A 24,708-nucleotide genomic window follows, 5' to 3' on the forward strand; every position below is an offset into this window, starting at 1 on the left:
GTTCTTTTACCGGGAACATTCCTGGAAACGGGAACGTTGTAGTAGTTGTTATCCCGTATAGATCTTGTTCATCTCGAGTGATGTCCAATTCTACCTTATTGGAACTTGCCATACTTAGGCAATTAATATTAATTGCTATACCATAGCGTTTAATATTTTGTGTTTTTCAATGGTTTTGATTTCAAATACATTAATCCGGCAGGTTTTTAAGCAGGCTTGACAGATTTTATTTTGTTTTTAATCCATCAAATGTTTGATCGTTAATCAAAAATATGTGTTTTCGCAGATACTCGAAAAATTTAAAACTGGGTCCGTTTTTTTGCGGGAAAGTACAAACTATCCGACAATAATAAATCAGACAACATAAACCAATTTTTTTCTGATGATAGTTATAGTATTCAGGGCTAAACGTTTGTTGACCTTTTTTTAAGAACTCTAGAATAGGAGATTTAAAATTAAATTTGATTTTGAAGCATTTTGATTTTTTTTTTAATAATTTTTTTAAATGGTCAACTCTGAATTTGTTTGCTAGCAACTGTATTGCATGCGTACGTTCAGTACAGATTTTGAATACAAATTTTTCGGTCAAGCGTCTCGAATTGTTGATTTTAACATATTGGGAGAGTCGTTGTGTGCGTCTTAATGATCGAAATTAGCATATTTGACTTATTCTGGTAGCAAGCAATCATCACCGTTTTGGCTAAGCGACATATATTGATTTATAATAGTTGAAATCGGCTACCAAGACTTTTAGGATTTTTTTGTTTTGTTGTTTTTTTAAAAGAAATCGGTTTGTCGGCGCCAATTAAATTAACATAATATTATACGGATAATGCGGCTGCGCTAGAATTTATTTTGTACAAGTTTGAAAACGTTGTAATTACCAGTTTTTGTCAATGTTAGGTAATAAAACAATGACGACTTTAGGTCATAATTTGATTCGTACCAATAATAGGGCTCGTTCACCGTCTTACATTTTCAACACACTCAATTCTGATTGACCTTAATCACTGGCAGTCTTGCCGTGTTCTGTGCGACATTTAAAGCAGACCTAAATCCTAGTGATATCCCTAGAGTCTCGTTTGTAGATATCCTGCAAGACTTGTTATTAGGACAGTCTTAATTGATTTCCTTCAGCATTTGATATGAATGTCAACGCCCTCGAAAGTAACCGATTAATCAAATAATCGCTGATAATGATCACCTAATAGAGATAATATAATAATCGACAAACGATTACTAGACGTGTAAACACGAAATAGAAAGGTTTTTTGCCTTCAATTTTTGAATTACACATACTTGAAAAAAGGGGAATAATTGGAAATCATTATTTAATTTACTGTCAAACAATATAACACTAATTTGTAGTTGGGTATCTATATATATATATATCTCCTATAATATTATCGGACATAAAACTCGAAGGCTGAACAAACGAAAACGATTGTATCTACCATTCTAGAAGAGCACACAATGACATAGTGGTGGTGCCAAAAAACCATTTCGAGTGCATGGCAGAGGTTAATAATGATAATAATTTTACGCGTCGAAAAAGTGTAGGCATATTGTTTTTTATTGCCATGCTATTTGGCCTGTTAATGAGATGGCTATATTATTATTATTATTATATTGCGCTTTTAAACGTCGACATTAAGTATTTTGACGGTGCAGTTTTAATGAATAACAACAACAGCGGGTTTCACAACAATCCTATATTGCCACCTGTCTTGTGTGTCCCTTGTCCGGTCCGGTCCGGTTAATTACTAATAAATCTCGCTGTTAAGTCGTCGGTCGAAAACAAGAACGGTTCAGGAAGTATGTAGAGCGCGTGGCTACCGGTAATTGGCCGGCGTTTATAATGTATAATAGAATGTGTGTGTGTTTTTTATGGGTAGCATGTTCGACCCAAGTCCGATTAAACGACGTATTAAAGTCGTCTGACATACTTATGTAATAGAACGTACCTTTTTGTGGCTCCAGAGCGCGTTCACACTTGGCTTGCCCCGCCGAAAGTCTGACTGATCAATGACGTCATCGTGTATCAGTGACGCTGAATGAATCATTTCCGCAATCATGGCGACTTCTCTTTGTTTTTTAGTCAAATTACTGCAAAACACACGCGAGAGTTCCATTATTAGTAGGCACGACCTTTGATTTATAAGTATAACAATATTTTAAAATCAACGGTACGGCCAAAGGCGCATCGCAACCCAACTCCGGCGTGAAGTGGTTGAAAAACGATTGGGATATTATATCCATATTTAAAAACCTGTTATGTTGAATGAAAAATAATCTAAAGCCCAATTTTCTATCTAGAGCTATTTTTGTTTTATAAATAACATGATACAAATAGTAAGAAAAATAGGAAAGTAAGCTTAATCACATCAATTTTAAAGATTAAAGGATGTCCCATCCCCTCTTATTAAATTTAATCCCATTGAACAATAGTTCTTATTACGTCGTAATGATGTCGTTTGATAGTTCGAATCGATATTCGATTGCGTTGGACGATTAAGAATACATACTATACCTGATTATAAAAATATAATTTGTTTACGTTTTTTGTATCATAATTTTTTATTTGATTAAATTAAAACGACTGCTATACAACGGACATGTCGACGGAGTTGTAACCGTAAGTGGATTTTAACTTACATGCGTGCTAAGAAAGTATTGATTATTTTGTTTAACGATTTTTTTGAATTGCCGTATTTAAATTATTGATATGTACACTAATCGTGTAATTGCATAAAAATTAATTTTTAATTTGTAAACTAGTATATATATATATATATACTTTTTTTTTAACGAAAATATGAGCAATTTTTTTTGAAAACCATTGAAACCTACGAAATTGAACTTAGATTGTAGATGCACTCAGTACGACCGTGTCAAGGACAACGAGTACCTTATTTACCCTGAATGTTTCTCAATATTTCAACGGTATAGTACAATATAATAGATATTTTATGAAAAAAAAATATAAATAATTACTATCCATTGGCCATTAGGTTTATTGGCATAATATAATGATCTTGTTTTTAGTTTAATTTGATCAGACGTTCAATTGCACAATGTATAATCATTCGAATGAATACAATTATTTTTTCCCGATAAATTTGACTTTACACGAGAGCAAAGCAGATTTTGCTATTAATTTAATAATTAACCAGGTGATAACAGATTAAACTGGTAACTTTTCCGTGTAAGGAGTTACCAGACTAGGTTATACGATCTTGATTATACCTGAGGAAAGTGGCCTGATCACATGATAAACTTTTAAAAAAAATTTAAACTAGCTCAATACTTTTGTTTAAATATTTTTCCAAAAATCTGTTAATTCTATACTAACCGAAAAAATTATGTTTAAAAATGTCGAAATACGCCGTTGTCATGTTACGTTACCCAGCAGCTGTTTTAAAAGTTGAAAACAGTTAAATAAAAATAATGAAAAGATAGTAAAACCTAGACCTAAATGCAGTTAAGACGCATGTAGGTTACATGAACTGCAACCTGTTTGGGTATCCTTGATCTCTTCCTGCGTAGGTACAACATGTCAACCAGTTTTGTTACCATCCGTATAAACACAAAACGACTTGCTCTACTTTTTCGATCAAATTTCACTATCACGGTTAACCAGTATTGTGTATAGATATAGTGATGTGATATTCGAAAAGAAAATGCCAGTTCTATATACATAACGTTTAACCTTGAAATGCAATAGTTGTTATGATTTTCTGGGAGGATGACCAGTTTTTAAATAGTGAAGTAATTTTTTTCTTTAACTAACTTACTTATTGTTTGTATGGTAGTTTATGGCATGTGCCATCAGAATGGCCACCATCGGCCTCAGGGCTTTGCCTTGCCCATCGAAGTAATACGTGGCTATCGTCCGTAGCTCATCTTGATTGGTGTTCAGTTCGAGTTCCTGAAAATGAGAAAAAATGCATAAGTATTTTTCTACTATCGCTTTTACCGAAAATAGGATAGCTTTGATAACTATATAGTGTGGTCGATAGAAAATGTGCATATGACCACAAACCTAAAATGTACTATTACTAATGCGCTAGTATTATTTAATATATGTTTTTGTGTATAAATAGATACAATCGAGCTGTGGCATTTATTGATAAGAATATTTTATCAAAATACACCTATTATTACTTCTCAGAATAATTATAATTATAGTTTTATAAATTGTTTAGCTATGTAATTTCAGTATGTTATTAGTTATTACATAACCCAGAATAAATTTAATTGACTTGAATTAAAAGTGCCTTTAAACATATTTTCAAATAATAACTGATAACACAGTTCATTCACACAACCGCGGTTAATACCAAAGTTCGACCGCCGCTGCTATCACATTGAACAAATAAAACAATATTGTTTTTTTAAATCGTCATAAATTAAGATACTATTTAAATCGAATGATAAATTATGCTAAGCCTACAATGGTGTACCATTTAAATAACTTTATTAGATAAATTAATTGCTGGTTAATTGAAGGTATAGATTTGTATGAAATTTTACAGGACATCAAAATGATAATTAAATTGAATTACGGTTTGAATGACGTGTTCTTATGGGCGATATTGATTATTATTACAACATAGTGTAAACCCTTCATTGCGTCCAGGCTAGAAATATTAGCCGCTGTCATTAACAAGTCTAATGAGACATATCCACTTAAATATGGTCGTCGTTGTTTTTTCTTTGACGCAATTGTATTTGCACATTAGACAATCATTTAGTAACGTTTAATGAGTATTTGCCGTAATGGCGTACGCGTGTGCATACTATACTAAAACCCCGCAGAATAATAGTAAATAAATAATAATTATTGTAAAACGATATGAACAACGTACGCGCGGAATGTATGAAAATCAATAATCACGGATAGTAACCGAATTGTTGTACATTAACAGCCACGACCGGTAAATAAGTGGTGAAAGTAATTGTACACAAAATCGAATTACCGAGCTGTGCCTTGCCCATAAAAATTCTTAGGCTTTTAATAACTCTGCCCGTACGCAATTATTCGAACAATGATTATTAAAAAAACATTAAACCGAAATATTATTGTTGTGAAACGTTTGCGACGAACAAATGAAAAAAGATCAATTACACTGAACCAAACATAAATCATTTGAACAACAATTATTAAATAATACTTTGACCAAAAGTAAACAAACTAAAGCTTATTACGTCAATTTCTTATTGAAAACACAGTGTTTGTAAGTTTATAATTTTATACGCTTAAATCTAACCAACGCTAACCCAACTTAAGTGTTATAAACACTTTACATTTGTCGCAATATTAATAATTAATACATTTATAGTTTATACGTCACTAAATGTACTAAGAAGTAAGAATAATTACTGACAATTCAAATAAACATCAACCAGTTTGTGGGTTATAATTGAGCCTAGTAAAATATACATCGTGTACTAAAACGGAGCAAAAGCTAATAAAATAGTTATCAAACGTTTCTATAAATAATAATTTATTTGAATACATTTATATTTAAATTAAAACGTTATATCATTTATTATGGTTTTAATTCGCTATTTAGTTAATTTTTTCCCAATTCTAAGTATATATTATGTAACTAACAGAATCGTTAATCTATCCGCTATTTAAACAATGATTGTTTTTTAGGTAAAGCTCTATAGGGGATTCAGTTAAGTATATTGGGTAACGGATGAGTGGGTGTTTTTTTCAAGGGGATTAAGAAGCAAACGTTTTTTTAGAAGTTCTATATAGGCAAGATTTAAGAAAAAACTGTTTTTAAAAACGTCGACCGTGACAATTTATTTACAGATTAATTTGCGTAAGCTTCAAGGTATTATTTTTAACTACAATTTGTTCAATGAATAAACATCATTTAGTGGTATTTAAGACCTAAAAGCCTGACATAGGACATATTCATGTCGGTAAATACTTTAGTCAAGGGACCGCAGTGCATGAACCTCACCTTTTTCAAGGCGTTCGTTTAACGAGCCATAAGGTCCATCCCGAAAAATATGGGCAAATCACTGACCTGTCTGATGTCTGTGTACACATCTCTGAGGTCATCTTCCAACAATCTGTATGGATCGATAGCGGACAGTGAATCTGTGTTTGCGTCTTGCATCGTAGAAAACCGCCGACAGTGATTCCTCTGGTGATCCGATCTGATTCGGTTCCATTGTTTCTAAAAAAAAAAAAATGACTTATTAATGTCAAGTTCGTAATGTAGAATTTACTTTTTATGTTTACTAGTCAAACAATTAATTATGACCAATTGAATACAATTATAGGCAGAGTCACAGATCACTAGGAGCTATTACAGCTAATTGATACAAAATATCTAAAAAAAAACCGCTTAAATGCCAAGAAGTATTACACGGTAAAACAATATCACATTAGACAATAAATGGCAATATATAATTATGTTTAAAATTAGATTTTTAACAGTAAATAACACGATTAAAATATTTTTAAGTTTTAAATTCCACAAAAACTTAGAATAAAATGATTTTAGTGTTAAGTTTTACTTAGTAAAATTTCACAAGTTTTTAATTTAATTTAATTTATTTATTTAAAGTTGGTCATTTTACTATATATATACCTTTTTTTGGTGTAACTAATACACATTAATAAAACGTATCATCAGACCGCGACAGTAGTACAACCATTCATTTTTTTTTTCATTTAAAATATTTCATAAAATAATAATTTCATAAAAAGTAAAAACCCTACTCAAAAAAATATTTTTTTGGAATGGGGTTAGAAGTGTTTGGGATCTCGACTGGTATTGGTGTTTCACAATTTATAATAATATACTTTTTATAGTCTAAAAGTACCACATACCATAATGACATTGATCAATTTACATCGAAAAAAAAGATGACAAACAAAATTTCATGTAGTTGACTTTGTTGAATTTTCAGTTAAACATTTAATTTAGTCGACATAACATGATTTTTGGTAGGCCTTTCTTATACAATCATTTTTTTCACCTGTCAACTATTGTTTGAATATAATTTTTTTTTTTTTACTAATAAGTCCAAAGATGACAGACAAGTCAAACTATTCAAGTGGGAGTAACCGCAAGTTGTGTAAATAGTGTAAATATAATATCCAACTCAAGTTTTAATAATTTTTTAAGTACAAAGATTTGAATATATTTATAGTAAAATGAAAACAAAGTATAAACTACGGTTGGATTGTAATTTTTTTTTTATTTTCGATGGCCATATGACCGGTTTTCTATAAAACGCACAACCATACACTCTGTGCTGTGTGTGTGTGTGTGTGTGTATACCTACACTTTCCATCCTGCAGGCATTTGGCCCCCTCGTCACTGGCCCAGGTATGTGGGACACGACCGAGATACATATTATTAATCGCATCAAATTTTCGTTGCACCCAGGGGGCTTAGAGGGTCCTACGAACCGACCGTACATTTACTATTGTTGTCATCAGCTGAGACTGTATACATTAAAAAAATAATAACAATATTCTCTCTTTTTATTAATAATACACACACACAAACTTTTTTTATAGAGCTCTTTGCAAAATTATACACACAACAATATTATTGTAGAACTGCTTATTATCGTTTACTATCATCGTAGTTCCCCGTGCCGTTTATTATTTTTTTTTCAATTTTTCAAAAGAGAGTAAGTATTTATATTATTTAAAGGAACGGAGGCCTCCTCTACACGAAGGGGGCCTCGTGAAGTATATTTGAATACTTCCCAGAAGTGTTTTAAGTACCTGATAACTAAGAACATAATATTTAATAGCATAACTTATAAATTAACATTGAACACATTATTAAATAATCAAGACCATAATAAATGTTTTTTAATGATTAAATCTAGTTCATAGATTTGTTCATACTATTTTCAAATAATATACCAAAATATGTCTTCTGGTACAGAAAATTGATATTAAGTAGAATGATGGTACCATTCAATTTTATGTCTTGTTTAACGCGTTAAAAAAAGCGATTAAGTTTTCCACAATTATTTATCCCAGTTAATGTTGGTGATATCAGGCCAAATTTAATTTAGATTTTAGTATATTTAAAAAAACATTTCTAATTTATTATACTACATACATATTAGAGTTATACTTGACACATTACACGATATTATTGTCAGGGTCGGCAGTGTTTTTTTTTTATTGCACAATACTTTCATTCTAGATCGTTATTATTTCAGTTGAGCTTAACTTTTAACAACCGTAAAACCCGTTGAAATTCCATACTTACATTTTAAAATCAAAGAAATGTTGTCCTTTAATGGACACCTTCTACAATGACTGTAGAAATTGTCTGGGTACTCGTTATCAAAAAAATGACATAAATCCACCAAAGAAATATACTATGGTAGTACGAAAAATTCAATAATAATCTAGGTCGATAAAAAAAAACAATTTAATTAGGTACCAGACGTACAAGGTGTACATATATACCTATATATATATATAATATATATGTACTACAAGACTCATTGCACATCAAGTTAAACATGAATGCGTGTACATATATATACATGAAATGGGTACGGTTTTACGACCAATTTTTTTTTTTGTCGACTGTAAATATTAATTGACATCCATATACGTTTTCAATAACACACGATGGAAATTAATAGTTCTCCAATCTCAATTACATTTTGTACACTTTGGGTAATTTTTTTTTTTTTACGATATTTTGCTGCGACCTGTTTTTGCGCTAGTGTTAATTCCAAGCTAGATAAACGTTTGAGCGTCGGTCGAGAGCAGAAGGTAAAACTCCTTTCCCCCCAAACTGTCTTTAATGTATACGCACAAGATGAGCGTTTTGACTTTGAGAATTTTATTCGCCACAAAAATCAAAAAATTAAGGACGCGTGCGATTAAAATATAGTATAAGTGTTAAAAATTACACGGCATTTATATGGTCATATACCTAATCAATAACAGAAACAGTTTGTGCAGTATTTAACTGTGCTATAAATTTTAAGTTTACTATAATTTAAGTCGAGGAGTTATATTAGCTAAAAACAAGGTCAATGTAGAAAGTTATTTGCAAATAAATTGCGCGCAAGAAAACTATCGAACTCGAACACTTATTGTTTAACAATACAAAAGTCGCAATGTAGATAATATATATAACTAATTTTTGCCTATTTTTTGCATTTCTGGAAAACAGGGTCATCGCGGTAAAAAATCTCTTTTGTTGAAGCTTATAATGTCTGTTCTGATGTGTGTAATAATACGTATTATACATGTAATTATGTAAGTAGTAATAGCAATCGACAAATGCAATATTGAGGCCAAGATATATAATATTGGCAACGTACCGAAGACGATCCCGCTTTGGACGGTTCTAGAGGAGAGAGAGAAAGATAGTATGAGATACTTAGATCGAATTGGACTTTTGTAGAATATAATATTGTTGTGTGGCGGCCTTCGTTGTGATTGAACGGAAAATAATCATCTTGTCGTCTGTTCCTTATTAGGTAAAAAACGCCGTTTGTCTGATAAAAAATATATTCTATGTAATATTACGTTATACGTTACAACAAAGCCGTTGTAACGTATTGAAGTACTTGGTGCTCTTTATTTTTCATCTGTGGCAAGTCGAAGTACTTCTGAACAGTATTTAAAGGTCGGTAAATATTTAAATCATGCATTTGAACAATTTCAAAAAGTATTTTTTTTTTTAACAGTTGTTTTCGCTAAAAATTGACGTTAATTGTTGACAGCACAGATTGCATTATTTGCAGTCATGTGAGGATTTTTTCCCGAAAGCCCCGAACTATGTGCACGGAACGAAATGCAATTAAATGAGAGAGAGAGAGAGAGACTGGAAACATTTTCCGAATGGAATTTTCTTCTCCGCGTTTGTTTGTTTCGCGCTTTCTAACGCCAACAAGAGCAGTGCACACGCCAATCGGTGCATGTCCTACACGAAAACCGGTATACTATAAAATAGTCTATAATGACGCTTGCCACAAGGCCACGAGCAACGAAGTTCAACCGCTCCGATACGTTGCGCAACGTGCACTTTTCACGGATTTCCAGTTATTTCTTTCCAGCATCTTATTATTTTAATTTTTTTTTTTTTTTTTTACGAGACAACCGACAGCGCATTGTCCACACAACAATCTTGACGGGCCAGTGAAATTGTTTTTTTCTTTTACATACAAACGTTTAAAAATTACTACAACACAAGTCGCACATCAGTGTTTGGCAAAAACAATAGTGCGACCAAAGTTATTTCGACGAAAACACTATAAGCGACACTCCGAATGTGCCTCGATTCGCCTTGAGATATTCAACGACAGGCTAACGACCTGTCTCGATCAAGATAACTATGAACATTTAATGACAGCCCCGAACAGGCTCCGTAAGGCCAGAGAGATGGTTTTCACAAACTTTATAATAACTCGAATGTTTAATCTACAGTCAAGTTGTGTAATACGTGAAGACAAAAATGACCCTGTAATAATATCGATTTTGTTTACATATTATATACTTAAGCGTTAGTAACTCAAACACCAAGGATCTACAAAGTAACGGGATATTTACAAAGTTACTGAAATTTTGTAACTTTGTAGCCAGTTAATTCTCAAGTATACCCAGGAATCCGAGGTGATCGATTGCTACAGAGTTTATTATAAAATGTATACAATTACAACAAAAACCAAAATTTCTCGCTGATTTTTAATTACAAGAAAAATAAATATAAACTTATTAAAAATTAATCAGTCAAGTTATAAATAGGAACAAAGTAATGTTTCTGATTTTTGTGTACCTTTATGATTAGTTTCTGTACAGCTTAGTCGGGGATTAAGTCGTCCGTTCAACAAGAAATATACACAAAACTTTATTTATTTGATGACAAAGTAGCGCAACTAAAAAAATGTTTTACAGCTTTAGAACTTGTTGGCAACAGGCCTAATTTTTAAAAAGGTTGTTCTACAAACTCTTAACGAATATAGCATAAACGTACACCTTGGATAATAATGCAGTTTGACATCAATAGCAGTTTAACGTCCAGAGACAACTTTTGAACGTGCACAGAGGTGTACTCTGCTAGTAATGTGTATTGTACAACGTTAAAATAGTTTTAATTTTAAAATAGTTTACTTTTTTTTTTTGCTCTTTACACTATCGCTTAACTACCAACGACGGCTGTAAGAAGTGTGTCGCACATCGGTTTCGCGGTAAAATGTAACGGTTTAAATGTGTTTGCTATGTTCAATAAAAAAAAAAATCTTCATTTTTTTTTTACTATTCACCGACGAATTTGGTCATCGCCGGTAGTCGTTAAAAGTAAAATAAATCATATTTATACTAAATACAGAATACAGGTATAAAATATTATGATTAATTAATTTTATCGCGCGAAAATCGTTAATTATAAACCTACATCTCGCCTAAACCATAATATTATGAGAACAACCTTCGCCCAAGTGATATGTATATGAACAATAAAAATGAAATTAAAACGACATTGGGTATAACATTATTATTTATTATGCAAGCTCAGACGTATATATTTTACATGGGCCCGTTAATCGTGCATACTGCACCTCGGAATTTCTAAGTAGAGTAAACACAAATTAGCAAGAGAAATTCCCAGCGCGTGTATATACGTTATTATCGCATTAGTCATTTTAGATCCGGAATGATTTTTATTTAAATGACAATTTTTGGTTTTTTTTTAGGCGTTATACCGCCAGTAGGAATAATCGTTATTATGTATTGTGTATTAGTAGCAGTGTTGTAATAATCCACTGTAGTACTATGTACATACAACAAATGATAATATATTTTTTTTAATGCTTTCAAACGATCAAGTGAAAATATTCGAGCCATAACATGTTTTGTAAACGTTTTTTCATTGAAATAGAATATAAATTGTGTTACGATATTCACATAAAAAAATAATTATTCAAACATTGTAATGTAGTTAAAAATAGTTTCGTAATATTTAAATAACATAATTTTTTTAAATTCGAGTTTAAATAAGTAGTCAGCAAGGTCTTTGTATAGAAGTAAACCGATACTCCGGTCGGATACCGATATCCTAGCAAATGTTTGTCATCATTCCAATGTGAAAGCTGTTAACCGATTATGGATGTACATTGTACATATAATATGATTTAACGTGCATGCTTCGGGTAATAAAATTGATGTTGCCCATTGTGACAATTCAATCGACTGACCGTAAAATGCGCTTATCCATTTATAAATATTAACAATAGTAATTAGGTACACACTTTAAACATTTAACAAAGTCATACAGTTCTCAGCTGGACGTAGGTATTACAGCGAACTTTCAAAATCTTGGCAAATAATTATTTCTAAGGCCTAGGTCAGTGTTTTTATTTTTAGTTTTTACACATGTGTAAATCCCATTAAACGAAACCTGTTGACGAGTCAAAAGTGAAACTGTTACATGGTTTTTGAAACAAGCAAAAATCAATTATTGACGTTATGTCAAGTTATAGGTAATAAAATTATCCACCCGTAATAGTATATATATTGAACAAAAAATGTTTTTCTAATTATAGCATTATATGTATATTGGACAAAATATGTATGCATATTGCATACTAGAAAATCAGCATTCCGAACCGCGTTTAGAAAGACCAAATGAAATGCATAATAAGATCGAATTGCAATATTTCACATAAAAATCATTAATAGACTAAAAACAATTTCAAAATTGTGCCACGATCGATTCCTTTATAAATGTAAGTAATGAAGTACCTATCCAAATGTTTTTTTCGAAGTAGAAACCTATGTTTTTGTACAAAAATAAAGCCTGTATGCGTTGTAGAAGTTGAAAACAAAATTAAATATCCAAATAGATCTCTCTTTCTTATGTTTATATACATATATTTAATTAAACATTTAAGCTTACTGTAAAGTTTTTGTGAAAATTGTCTGTACAATGCGCCTTAATAAACGCCCTTTAATAATAATATAGTTTATTGAATTATTTTTTTTAATTTTGAAAATAAAAACGGTCGTTGCTCCTGGACTTTTATTTTTTTACACGTAGGTACAAGTATAATTTTTATTGAAATACAATACATATATACATATATATATATATATAATATATATATTAGTAAAAACGATGCGCAGAAGAACGTAAAGGGGGCAATACCGATGAAAAGAAACGCAACCGGTATTTTTTTTTCCGTTTGGCCTCGATTCGCACTTACGGTCGCTGGACGATACGACACATTCCTAAGCGTTCTTCCGACGATGTCCACTGGGTTACAAGACTCCAAGACAACGGATGTCTTGGGGGGGACGTATCCTAGGCGAAAGGAATGATAGAGAAAGAGAGAGAGATGGAGAAGGACGTGTCGAAGATAAATAATAATAATAATAGTAATAATAGTAGTAGTAGAAATCTTTGCCAGCCGTATCGGTTTAGGAAACGGTTTGTCGGGGAACCTTATCGGTTTTGGAAGACCCAAAACGGCTACGAGATACCGATCGGACATTCGGTAGAAAGTTATCAAAAAACACACGCAGTAAAGTCTTAAACCCCCAAGGAAATGGCCCGGTCGATTGACCGCTATTTCGTAGACATGTGCTCAATTAACTGAGCGATTAAAATATTATATTATATTATTATTATTACCTCTTACGGTAATAACGCTCATTAAAGTGTGTGGTAGATGTTATTAAATTTTTATCGCCGACGATCCGTCGGTAATTTCTTTTACGGCGATACGCCATATCCGCATCTCGGATAACTGTGCGATTTTCAATATTATTATTATTATTATAATTATTATGATGAACATTCGAATATATTATTATGGCGAAAATAATAGCACTCGCAAAAAAATCTTTGGGTAGGCAAAAAAATCGTCAGTGCTCGATCATGAATTATTCAACGTAGCTGCAGTCGATGTGCGATGATATATTACACAGCTACCGTAAGGGCTACCGGTGTACATACATACTAATTGTATTATGTTGTGTCACTTGGTACGGAATGGCCGGACACACTGTCTCTCGATTGTCATTCACAAAGCGTTATGAAATACGGCAATTTACCCTTCCCCTTCCTTCAGACCGCATGCCGAGATCGTGCACTTAGATACGTTGGAAAATATCCCACGGACCACGGAGACTTTAACGCCGTTGCTATACCTATACTCACAAGGCAATTTGAAAATATGTTTTGTTGTTAAGGCTTAGCGAATAATTGACGTCACCGGTGAATGAACGCTTAAAAAAAAATACACCATTTATTACTAGTTAGTCAGAAACCAGAACTACAATCTGAACAATCAAAATCCATAACTTGATAAACGTTAGGGCGATTATTTTTGGACGTTTTTAACTTTTTTTAATTACCGGGAGAATTCGATAACGCAGATTGGATACACTGGCGTGGCAATAAGTAAACCGTTATTATTCTTTAGTATTCAAATATTAAGTGTTCATTCGCCGGTGGACTTGCTTATAATAATATATTATTTTGTTTGTTGCTTTGAATATAATATACAGTAAAATATACTGTTTGCTTAATGGTGTTTTTTTTTTTTTTTGCAAACTGATAAAATCAGAGTATTGGGGACGCAACATTAATTGTTAATTAGCATACATATTGGTTTTACAATATCAAATAAAAACTGAACGCGTGTAAGCATATCATATATTATTATGCGAAATTGAGTTACAATAAAGCTAACACCCTTTTTTTTCACCGATAATAAAATTGTTATTGTTTTGCGTTACATAATATATATTATAATATACACCGGTGAAATAATCATTGCACACATCATTAGGCGATTTATTATTAGACTCAAAACATATGGCAATGAACACGGCGTAAACGCATCGCGGGATTGCAATTAATTTCACTTCACATACCTCTTGCCAGCGAAAGATTATATGGTTTTTATATTTAAAATGTCAGTGGTTGCATAGCTGCTGTATATAATATGAGTATGCGATCAAACCAAAACAATGAAGACCTTACCCGCACACATTCTTTAACGAGGAATCCGGTGGCAGACTGGCCAGGTATTAATGAAAAAAAAAAATACATTTGTTCACAAATACAATTAACAGCTAGAGAATGGCGCTTTCTTAAATAACACTTTTATTTAACAACATACATCCATTGTCAACATCAAAGCAACAACGTTTTGGATTAAAAATAGATTTTCGTGATTTAACAGCCATACAAAAAATGTAGAGTTGCCAATTCCGGAAATTTACGAGAACGTTGGCAATTTTCAAATTAAAAAAAAATATTTTTTCTAGTAAATTTGATGATTTTATGTTTATTTTATAGCAGACTTGATTCTTACGACGTTTGTTTTATTCTTCCTACTCTGAAGTGGTGAAAATAATATGCAATCATCTTTAGTGCATCGAAAATAAAACAAGGTACGGAAATTAGTAAGGTCAAATAAGTAGTAAGTAGTAAGTAATAAAAACAAAATATTGCTGAATTAAAATGAGTTATAATAGTAATAATAATAATACTTTAACTATGGTTTAAATAATGTATACTAAGGTTATAAAAGAGACTAATCAGAGATTTATTTTTAAATTTTAACTTCAATGGAATACTGAGATGGTATTGGTTGTTATACAATGGTAATTAAAAGGCCTAAGCACGATTTAATTACGATGGTACACATTAGATTTACCTTCAATCCGATTTTTGAACCCAAGTCAAACTTGTGAAACTTGGTTAGGTTAGGGCCGTTTTTTAATCTGTAGACTGAATGCGCGCAGAATCAGCGTTTTGAGTAAATCAAAGGTAGTACATTTGATTTCCGGACAATGGCGATAATAATAATAACAACAACAACAACCGTAAAGAGCGATCACAATAATAATAATATGAAACGTTAGGCCCGAATAGTGAATAGGGTGTTGAACCTTGCTTTCCCGCTGGGCTTCGATACTATATTATGTAGACCGCCTCTGGACAAATCCGGAACAAAACTACGGTCGAGACAAACGAAATTAAAACAATCAATGGTTTTATGTCGACTCGTTATTCGCTTTTAACAGGATTTTAACACCTGCGCTATTAAAAAATACTAATAATAATCGCACCGTATTGATATTGAAAATGAATTCTCGTCACGGCGGCTGTTGCTGCTGCTGCTGTTTAGCAACAATTATCGGACGTTACGATATTAAACGTTTGAAAATAGAAAAAAAATTGCGTGTGAAGTCACCGATTACGGGCAAACGAATTTGGATGACCTCCAGGTAAAAAAAAAAAAAACAAATAAATAAAACTTTCATTGTACGTCCTACGACGGTGTAATAATTTAATATTAATCAAGAGATATGTGTGTGTGATAGAACTCATCGACACGGTTGCGACTTGCGGTCAACACTCGAGGCGCGTCTAAGCGGTCATATTAATGTGTTGTGTGTATATAATTTTGTATTATAAAAGTAAATATCTTGGGAGATCGGACACTGTTATCCGGAACGGACGACGGCACGAATTTTCAACAGGCCGTGAACAGTCTGCCAGGGTTATGGCTTTCACCGGGCAACAGGCGTATATTATAGAAATTACTAAAATTAATACAGCAAAACAAAATTAGCCGGCAAACCCTGTCGGTCTGGTAGCAAAAATCAGAATAATTAACATACCGAAATCATATTTCACGAATCGCAAGCGGAACTGTGGGCCCGTTTACATTTCATTATTGTCGAAAAACATTGTTACTGTAGCACACATCTTGTACCTATTGTAAGAGATAATAATTTTTAAAAAAAACTGGTTTATTAAATACAAACGCATGAGCCAGTAAGAAGTTAGGAAAGCGGGGTCAAGGCAGAGTTCATCAATCACTGCTGAACGACGCTTCGGGATAGTGTAGTAATCCAAGACAACGTAGGTTGGCTGGGCAGTGGAGTTAGGACAACATTTTTGTTAAAGGCTGGTGCAAAACAAGGGCATGCATACTTAGAGGGTACATTTTTTGGGGAAGGGAAGAAGTACCAATCACTGTAATTAAATACACAAAAAAAATAGCTTCACAGCTGATTTAGTTTTGGCAACTATAATAATATACAGTGAGTTATATTAGTATTGTTTTACGCATCATCTAAAATAATATATCACCTAACCGTATTATTTAAACAACTTACTCGGAAAACCATGTCCGTTATGATCTTAAGGAAAATAAAAACTAACAAAATTCCTTAAATGTTGGATCCATAGTACAGAGTATCTACATTGTACAACTAAATTTTTAACTCTAGTTTGGTGTAGGAACCAAAATGTACATACATTTTAATGGACCAACAAATATATTGATCGATTTGTGTATGATCTTTCACAGCTAAAATCCGAATTTACATAATATCCTTCAGTTTAAATTAAAATTATTAGTCTTTAAAACCTAAGTTTTAAATTCAGATGATATATTTTTTTTAAATCAAGAGTTGTCAAGAAAAACCCAGCTGATTTTTTGTTTTGTTTAAGCTCTGTAAATATTTTGTATTTACCAAAAACATAGGTTTATGCAAACTCGAAAAGAGTAACTAGATTGGACAAAAAATCTGGAGTTGTTACCAACTATCTTAAAAACCAAGTTTAGAAGTTTTGTTGAAGTACAAAACAACTTGTACAAAAAACTTAGGCTTCTTGAACATTAAAAGCAAATTACAAAAACACAAAAATATAATGTAAGAACAGGTTTGATTCTTGTTCCAAAATCGTGTTACACAGTATGCATTGTACGGGCCTAGTTAAATACACATAATTTATGTAACAACAACAGTTGCCTCCGAGTTTAAGTAGTAAGTATATAGTCTCTATATTATGATACTTAATAAAAACGGCGCGGCCGAATACAACGATAGCGGACATCCTGGACCGGTTTTCCCCCGACGTCGTACTTCACTTGCGCTTTCACCCAATCTCGCATGTAGAAAAAAGCACTATTTATGTACAGATTTTAATAATAATATGGAAGCACCACTAAACTCAAGGTCAGTTACTATGATATTCGTCGTTCTTCCTGTGCGGTCCATCGTTTGAAAACGAAGTCGACAGTCATTAAGAACCTGTTGGAACGCCGTTAAAAAAAAAAAAGGCCAAAACGTTTTTATATTATTTGAACTTAAATTATCGAGTAAATACCAAACGTTTGCTAAGCTCAGAGAAAAAGAATCCCGCTGTGTTTTTTGCCAGCTCTAATGACAAGTCCATCAATCATCTCTACATCTGTACAACAGACATTGCACACAGGAACATCCGGTCCCAGCAACGTTTTGCCGTACTTTAAACCGTCGCAGTCCCTTTCAAGGTATGTAATATAAACAATTGTGTATACATACACTAAATGTATATCGATTCGTGTTAAATAATATCGTTTAATTACCGTGAAAGTCGATAATGGTTACCCCGAGGACATGCCCGAAACAACAAAAATCAATTGCCCGATGATTCAGTCCATATAGTGTATAATTAAGGAAGAAATAAACGGGCAACACTTTCTAAATACTTAATAAATCCGAAAAACCTCTCTCGTCTATCGCGCGTTACGACTCGGTAGACGATATTAGGCACCTAATAGTATAATATATTATATATATACATAAAAGTAGTACTTAATATTTACATGACCATTATGTAGCCATACCTTAGTGTGGGCAATTTGTGTTTAATTTATTCAATTGATTTCGTGTTGAAAACACAATGTTTATAAGTTTATAATTTTAAAAACTTAAACCTTAACTTGGCGAGGGCAAATTTCTAAATATTAAAAATAACAAAATTAATCATACTTTTTAGGTTGGTCGTGAAAAGTTAGCCTTTAAAATATGCATTGTCGAGTTAAGAGATATGCCTAACCAAACCAACCCTGTTCTAACCTAAGTCAGCGTAATTGTTTTAAAGACTATAAATCTGTCACACAATTTTCTTAAAAAAAAAATAATGACATTTCATTCTTCTCCGAATATTGTCTATTTCTGCTAAATAAAGCTTAAAACATTTAATAATTTGAAGTAAGCCTTTCCATTTTTTTTTTCATTTTTCACAAAGCTACTTTTTCAACAAAATTATTTTTTATTATCAAATACTGCTATGTTGTAAAATTGTATATTTTGATTATATTAATTGTACAAAATAGTTTCTTTTAAAACTCTAAAAAAATAAACGATAATATATGTATACCTAATGTTCAATATATTATTAAACAACTATAATCATTTCTATTGTTTAATACTTATGGCTAGTTAATCATGAATTTAGTAGATTTTCTTGAGAAAAAAAGTTTGAAATGGCTTTTTTTATTAATCATCATGTCAGTAAGAACATCGGTCATATTATATAACTTAGGGAAAATATACTTATGTAGTAATTTACATAGAAAGTGTAAGATGCAACTAAAGTTTTTCAACGCAAACAAATTAAATGTACATTTTGTATGAACCCCTCAGGAGCATATTCTAGCTGTTTTCGTTAACCAAGATCAGAGAATTTGCTTTCTACAACAGAGCGATTATTATTGTATTAACTGTCTAAATTTGAAAATAATAATTAGGTTAAGTATATTATTGAAAAGTGGGATGAATTATTCAAAAAGTATTCACACCTCAAAATATGCACGAAAACATGAATATATTTCAATACAACCATTATCATTATAATTAATACACAATTAGCGATTGTGAAACGATTATGTTGTGCTTTAACAATAATAATATATATATATATATACATCCTCCAGCGACTGGACATTAAGTGCTATAATAATACAATAATAGCCTCGAGTGATTACATTTTATTTTATCGATATTAATGAAACTTATAAGACCTTCATCATTATAGCAACACCGATGACCGAGGAACCGGCAAATCTATCGCAATTCTTATACGTTTATTATAATTATCTAATGGTAATTAACACAAATTATTCGGTAAACTTTATTGGGTAATAAGATAGCAGAATTAGGTAGACCTAACCTAACCCAAGAATCGTTTAACACGGTCATGAACTCGTATATCCATTCAAAGTGAGGGCAATTCGTACCAAGACTATCCTTCTAATCGAGTTAAGATGATTTTATTTCGGTTGGCCGAAAACAATACCTAAGCGTTGTACTTATTTTAGTACTACCAATTAGATACAATTGGTTGGTAAAAAGAAAGTAAAAACTATCTAAACAAAATACACGACAGAGAGCCGAGTAAAAAGTAAAAACACTAGTAGTGATATAAATCTAAATTACGCGTAGGTTTAGATTTGAGCTGTACGATACTCTACTTACTTATCTTAGTGTTATTCTTTGAAATTAGCCCATGGGATTATTATAATTTATCAACCGGCAACTCGTTAACAAGTCTAATTACAAGAGTAAATTAATTGTAACAGAAAGTGCATATGAGTCAAGGACAGCGCACGGCGAAACGTAATTGAAAAAAAAAACACATAATCTTGACTCATGACGAAGTGAACGAACCGATTAAATCAATACACATAAATTATTATTTATAGACATACAAATTTAAATATTGTATACATAATGTTATATTAGACGATTGCTAATTTTCACGGTTTTGCCACTCTTTTGTTTTTTTTATCGAATGAATGCTTCTTAATATAAGAACAACAGACTTTAAAAAACTAACTAAAACTAATCTGTTTCAGAGATGACCAAAAATAAATCCAAATAGACCAAGGGGTTCTTGTTTAAACTCAGGCGAAGTTGGCCAGGTGGGCTTTTTTTGTCAACTCTGAACAGCTAAAGTATCGAGCCGAGTCAGTAAGAATTTCCACCGAAATTGTCTTGTCAAACGAGGATTTTTTTTAGTTTTTGACGATTTTATTTGTTTATTGTTATTTTTTTTTTTTATTACTCTAATGGAATTTTCAACCGTCGTCTCGGACCGTTCGGACACAGTTCGGTTTCTTCAATGTGTGAGAAGCGCTGCGGTGAGAAGGCGGAGAAGTAATGGGGAGGAGCAGGTAGGGGAGGGCGAGAGATCAGGTTGCCGACCTTGATTAACGGTCTAGGCGGCGACGACGACCGACAGTGTTTTTTTTTCTCTCTCTATACATATATACATATATATATAAACTTACATACAGGTAAATATATATATTTTTTTATTATTTAATTTAGTAGGCCAGTAACGCCATGCGTACATTATAACTGGTTCGGACGGACGATGCCTCTTTTCGACCGCCGTCATCAGCCGGCACCGCCGCCGTCGATAGATAATACCTGATGCACGTATAGTCGGCTTCATGTTCGTCTAGAAACTATAGAAAGTTGTACCGCCAAAAACAACGTAAACGTCACAAGGACACGACCGACCCGCGAAACGACTTGTTGACACCAGAAATGGTCTACAACCCCCCCCCCCTCCATGGGTTATATTATATTAAAACTTAGGCTATTGTGTTGAAAAATAAAATAAAAGTGCTTCGATTTGGCAATAATCCGGAACTTTTCTTTCTATCAACAAAAAAAAGGCCCCACCTGATTCTTTTTTTTTAGTATATACATTGACCCGATAAACCCGATATTTTTTTTTTTTTTTGGTACTTACCAAACTCATACTTGGTAATGACTGTTTTTTTTTCACTGACGTTGCTGTTGCTTTTAGACCGACAGACTTTTACTACTAACATTAAGAATCATTGGATTAATATTTACCGTACAAAGTGTATTTGTATTTTATATAACGACTCGGGTTCGTTAAGTGCATTTTTGTACGTGTAATGAGTAAATTAAAAATACTTGTCGTAATCAACAAATGACGCAGTAAAACTGTCTTAGAGTTTTGATATAATAACTCTGGCACGGTTTGAGACCATTTTTTTTTTACTTAAATATAAACCTTAAGATATGATGCAACAGCCGACATGACACTACCAAGTTTTCATAGTAGAAAATCTCTATTTTAAACTCACTAATCACAATTTTCCTCAATTACCCTCAGATATGAGAGAAAAAAGCCATCAACATATTTTTTTGTATACAATTTAACCAGGTTAGCAATAACCTGAATATTTTTTTCGAAAAACCTCGACTAAGTTTTTTTTGGGTTCATCAAATGGGCATAAACTTTACACTTACATTTCGGTACGAAAAATAAATATCTTATATAAATAAAAAACAAATTTTTTTTTTCAATAACATTTTTCCGCATTTCAATTATGTAATAAAAATGTATTTATTTATTATTAAAATATCTGCTAACCTGAATTTTCGTACTTAAAGAAATATTTTCATATTTTTAAAGATGACTTATAGGTTTTTTAAATAAGGAAACATCTCAAGGTTTATATTTTGGTAAAAAAAATGTTTCTCAAATCGTTCTTAAAGAGTTTTACAGTTATTCGCCCATTAAAAGTATTAAATTATGCATCATACACAGAATTGTACATGTACGTTCATGTATGTATTGTAAGCAAATTAGTTGTTAACATTTTTTTTAAATAAAACATTTTTTTCTATTTCATTGTTTTAATTGAAAAATATTAACGTATTTCACAACATTAAACAAAGCACATACAAATTGCTGGTTAGTTTTATGGACTTTGTTTTAAGTTGCATTTACATATTTACTCAGTTTGTATGCAATTAACTCACCTTACCATAAACTATTATAATATAGTTGTTTAATCAGAGATAAAGAAACTAATGTATTTAAGCTGAATTGAACTGAAAAACGATCAATGAACGAGTACCAAACCACCGTCTAAATGTTTTTTAATCGATCGTCAAATTAATGTCTTTGGCAAAAATGTTTAAGGTCATTAATATTATATTATATCGAAACAATTAAACAAATATTTTATCGCGAATTAAAAAAAAACAAATTAGATAAACGCCAGTATATTAGGTTGCGTAACTATATATCAGTTAAATAATTTAGATTTTCTTATTATAATGTACAATAATTATAACAATATTTGATTATTGGCAAGGAAATAATGCATAAAAACAATAAACGATCGTGTTAGTTAAAATTTAACCCGACTATTATGGTAAATAATTAATTTTCTTTTTTAATTTTAATTACACAATTATTATAAACTACAAAGTACAATAATTATGTTGAACTTTTTAATCGAGTTACATAAACAATAATATAGGTACTACCGTTGGTTTTTATTTATCTGGTTAAATTCACACAAATATTAATGTTAATAATATATTTATTTAAAAAAATAATATAACAAAATATTAACTTTTGTATCGTTATGTCTAATCAAGTTAAATTATCCAACATGTTGTAAATTTATTTTTCTATGAATTTGTCTAGTGCCTGTTGTATAGACACAAGCGAGTACCGATGATTTATGAATTATACGTAAACTATGTACTAGTGCACCTTATGTGGGTTTATAAGTAAATTGAGATGTTGGTATAATGTCAAGTGTTAATAAAAATTAATATTTTATTTATTAAACAAAAAAGAAAAAAAAACTTTTATTCAAACAAAACAAGAAAAATCTATCAAAGGTCAGAGCCGTAAGCCATCGGATAAAATTCCGGTGAATAAAGTTTATGTTTTTCAAAAAACCTATACTTTAGCATATTAATAATTAGTTGATTTTACAACAATTTTACTTGAACAGCATGTAACTGTAAAAAATTAAGTTTGAGAAATTTTAATCATATCGACTTGAACAAAGTCATCTAGTTTACTGAATTTAATCAATTCTACGTTACAGATTCGTCGCGTATAAACTTAGTTTGTTGTTATTCGTAGAATGAGTCCGTTAGGCCCTAGACTTTTATATGGCCTTAACTTGGAGCATTGTATCTTTAGATACTATAAATATGTAAGATAAAACAATTTTTTTAAGGTAATTTTAGATTATTTTTCTAGTTTCAATATTTGCCCTTGCCAAGTTCAGGGTTAAACAATAATAATATTTTATTATTTTAAAGTGGATTTCTTTGTAGACTGTTAAGTGTGGTAAAAAAATGTTTAGGTATGTCGTATCGGTCAAACGGTACAACGACTTTTGGTTAATTTTGCCCGTAGAATGCCACCAGTCGGGCAAGCGTACCGCGTCGGACTTTGGGAAACTTGCCAAATTATATTTAAACACACCTGACGGGCTTGGCAAAGTTATTGAAAGGACCTTGAGGGAACCTTGCCGTCCCATTGTGGCGGGTACGTACCACCAGCTCCGATGAAGCCCGCCTAACCCTAAATGGTACTGACCTGGTAACATTGTAGTGTCCTGTCCAACCGCTGTCCAACGGACGTGGACGGCGACGAGGATGCGGCGTCGTGATGTCTGCTCCTGGACAACTTGCACACGAGCTTGTCGATACTGGCGCGAACGCACAACCGGGCACCGGACGTTATACGCGAAGCCATAGCACTGGACTGGACGTGTTCAACAACATCGGCGACCGCACCGTTTGCAACCTGCTGGTCAGCCCCACACACGGACACTGTTCGACCGGCAACTGTTGTCGCCACTCATAACGGCACAATCGACGGCGGGCTAAGACGACGGCCCAATCTCTCGGATCGCTTTTTTCACTTTTCCCTACCGTTTTCTTATCGGCGACCCGCTCAGCTGCTGCAGCTGCTGGCCGGCAACCGAGATAACGGGTCCAGTGCCGGCAACCCGCCGGCGCTTGTTGGTCACACTGGCCGACACATCACGTCGTCAAGGCTAGTGTGGGCGCGCGCGCGACGTTATCAGCTGCTGCCG

General features: G+C 32.3%; 1 protein-coding gene across 1 annotated transcript in view; it reads right to left on the reverse strand.

The window, feature by feature from the left end:
* LOC126841123 (all trans-polyprenyl-diphosphate synthase PDSS1) overlaps nucleotides 1-24,532 on the reverse strand; it is a 41,988-nt gene extending 17,456 nt beyond the window's left edge. The window contains exons 1-4 of the mRNA XM_050577422.1: nucleotides 24,207-24,532; nucleotides 6,045-6,197; nucleotides 3,795-3,928; nucleotides 1,965-2,106 (exon numbers count right to left, since the gene is read on the reverse strand). Of these exons, the coding sequence (XP_050433379.1) occupies nucleotides 1,965-2,106; nucleotides 3,795-3,928; nucleotides 6,045-6,197; nucleotides 24,207-24,365 (588 nt within the window). The 5' untranslated portion in view covers nucleotides 24,366-24,532. The remainder of the gene's footprint in view (nucleotides 1-1,964; nucleotides 2,107-3,794; nucleotides 3,929-6,044; nucleotides 6,198-24,206) is intronic.
* Between the last annotated feature and the right edge of the window lie 176 nt (nucleotides 24,533-24,708).

Source organism: Adelges cooleyi, unplaced genomic scaffold (assembly GCF_023614345.1).
Source record: "Adelges cooleyi isolate 19-005CV unplaced genomic scaffold, UGA_ACOO_1.1 ACOO_flye_CR_arks_rails_tigmint_CR_PRNA_376, whole genome shotgun sequence".
NCBI lineage: Eukaryota > Metazoa > Arthropoda > Insecta > Hemiptera > Adelgidae > Adelges > Adelges cooleyi.